The 513-nt window shown below is 55.6% G+C and overlaps 1 protein-coding gene across 1 annotated transcript; it reads left to right on the plus strand.

Annotated features, from left to right (window-relative positions):
- Nucleotides 1-5: 5 nt before the first annotated feature.
- Nucleotides 6-306, plus strand: SPRG_22004 (hypothetical protein; the record flags this gene model as incomplete). The annotated part of the gene is made up of 2 exons (XM_012357923.1): nt 6-13; nt 69-306. 2 exons carry the CDS (start codon nt 6-8, stop codon nt 304-306), a joined length of 246 nt encoding a protein of 81 aa, XP_012213313.1.
- Nucleotides 307-513: the final 207 nt, after the last annotated feature.

Below are 513 nucleotides of genomic sequence, written 5' to 3' on the forward strand. Positions count from 1 at the left end.
GGACTATGTCCAGGTAGAACATCAATGTCTCCATGTACCATTGGCGTCCTCATCGTCGACGATGCTAGCTGTCGGAAGTCCATGCCGGCGAGAACGCCAAGACGTTTGCCCAGATCGAACTCGAGAAGGAGAACCGCAAGATCATGGACACGGTCGGCGAGCTGGGCTTCCAGCAGAAGGTCGAAGAACGGCCTGACACGGGCTTGTTCTTTAAGTATTAACGCAGCCTCACCGTCCGCGCGGGTAGTAGATCCATCTCTTTTCGTAACGAGCCGCATCGTCTTGAATTCTGTCGCCGTGTTGTAATCGCAACCCCCTCCGAGTTCTTAGACAGTACACTGTACAGACACTGAGGCCTGTCGTAGTCGCCATTCGCCATCCTTGCGCGAGCCGACCAAGGCCCCTTGCTCTGTGGCCGGAGCAGCCCATGCGTTCCGTCATATAAAGCCGAAGACGCGCAGTATGCAGCCAACTTGTGCACGGCAGCGAGCGTTAGCTTGTGGACTTGAATTA

This window comes from Saprolegnia parasitica (assembly GCF_000151545.1).
Source record: "Saprolegnia parasitica CBS 223.65 unplaced genomic scaffold supercont2.1237, whole genome shotgun sequence".
NCBI classification, from domain to species: domain Eukaryota; phylum Oomycota; class Saprolegniomycetes; order Saprolegniales; family Saprolegniaceae; genus Saprolegnia; species Saprolegnia parasitica.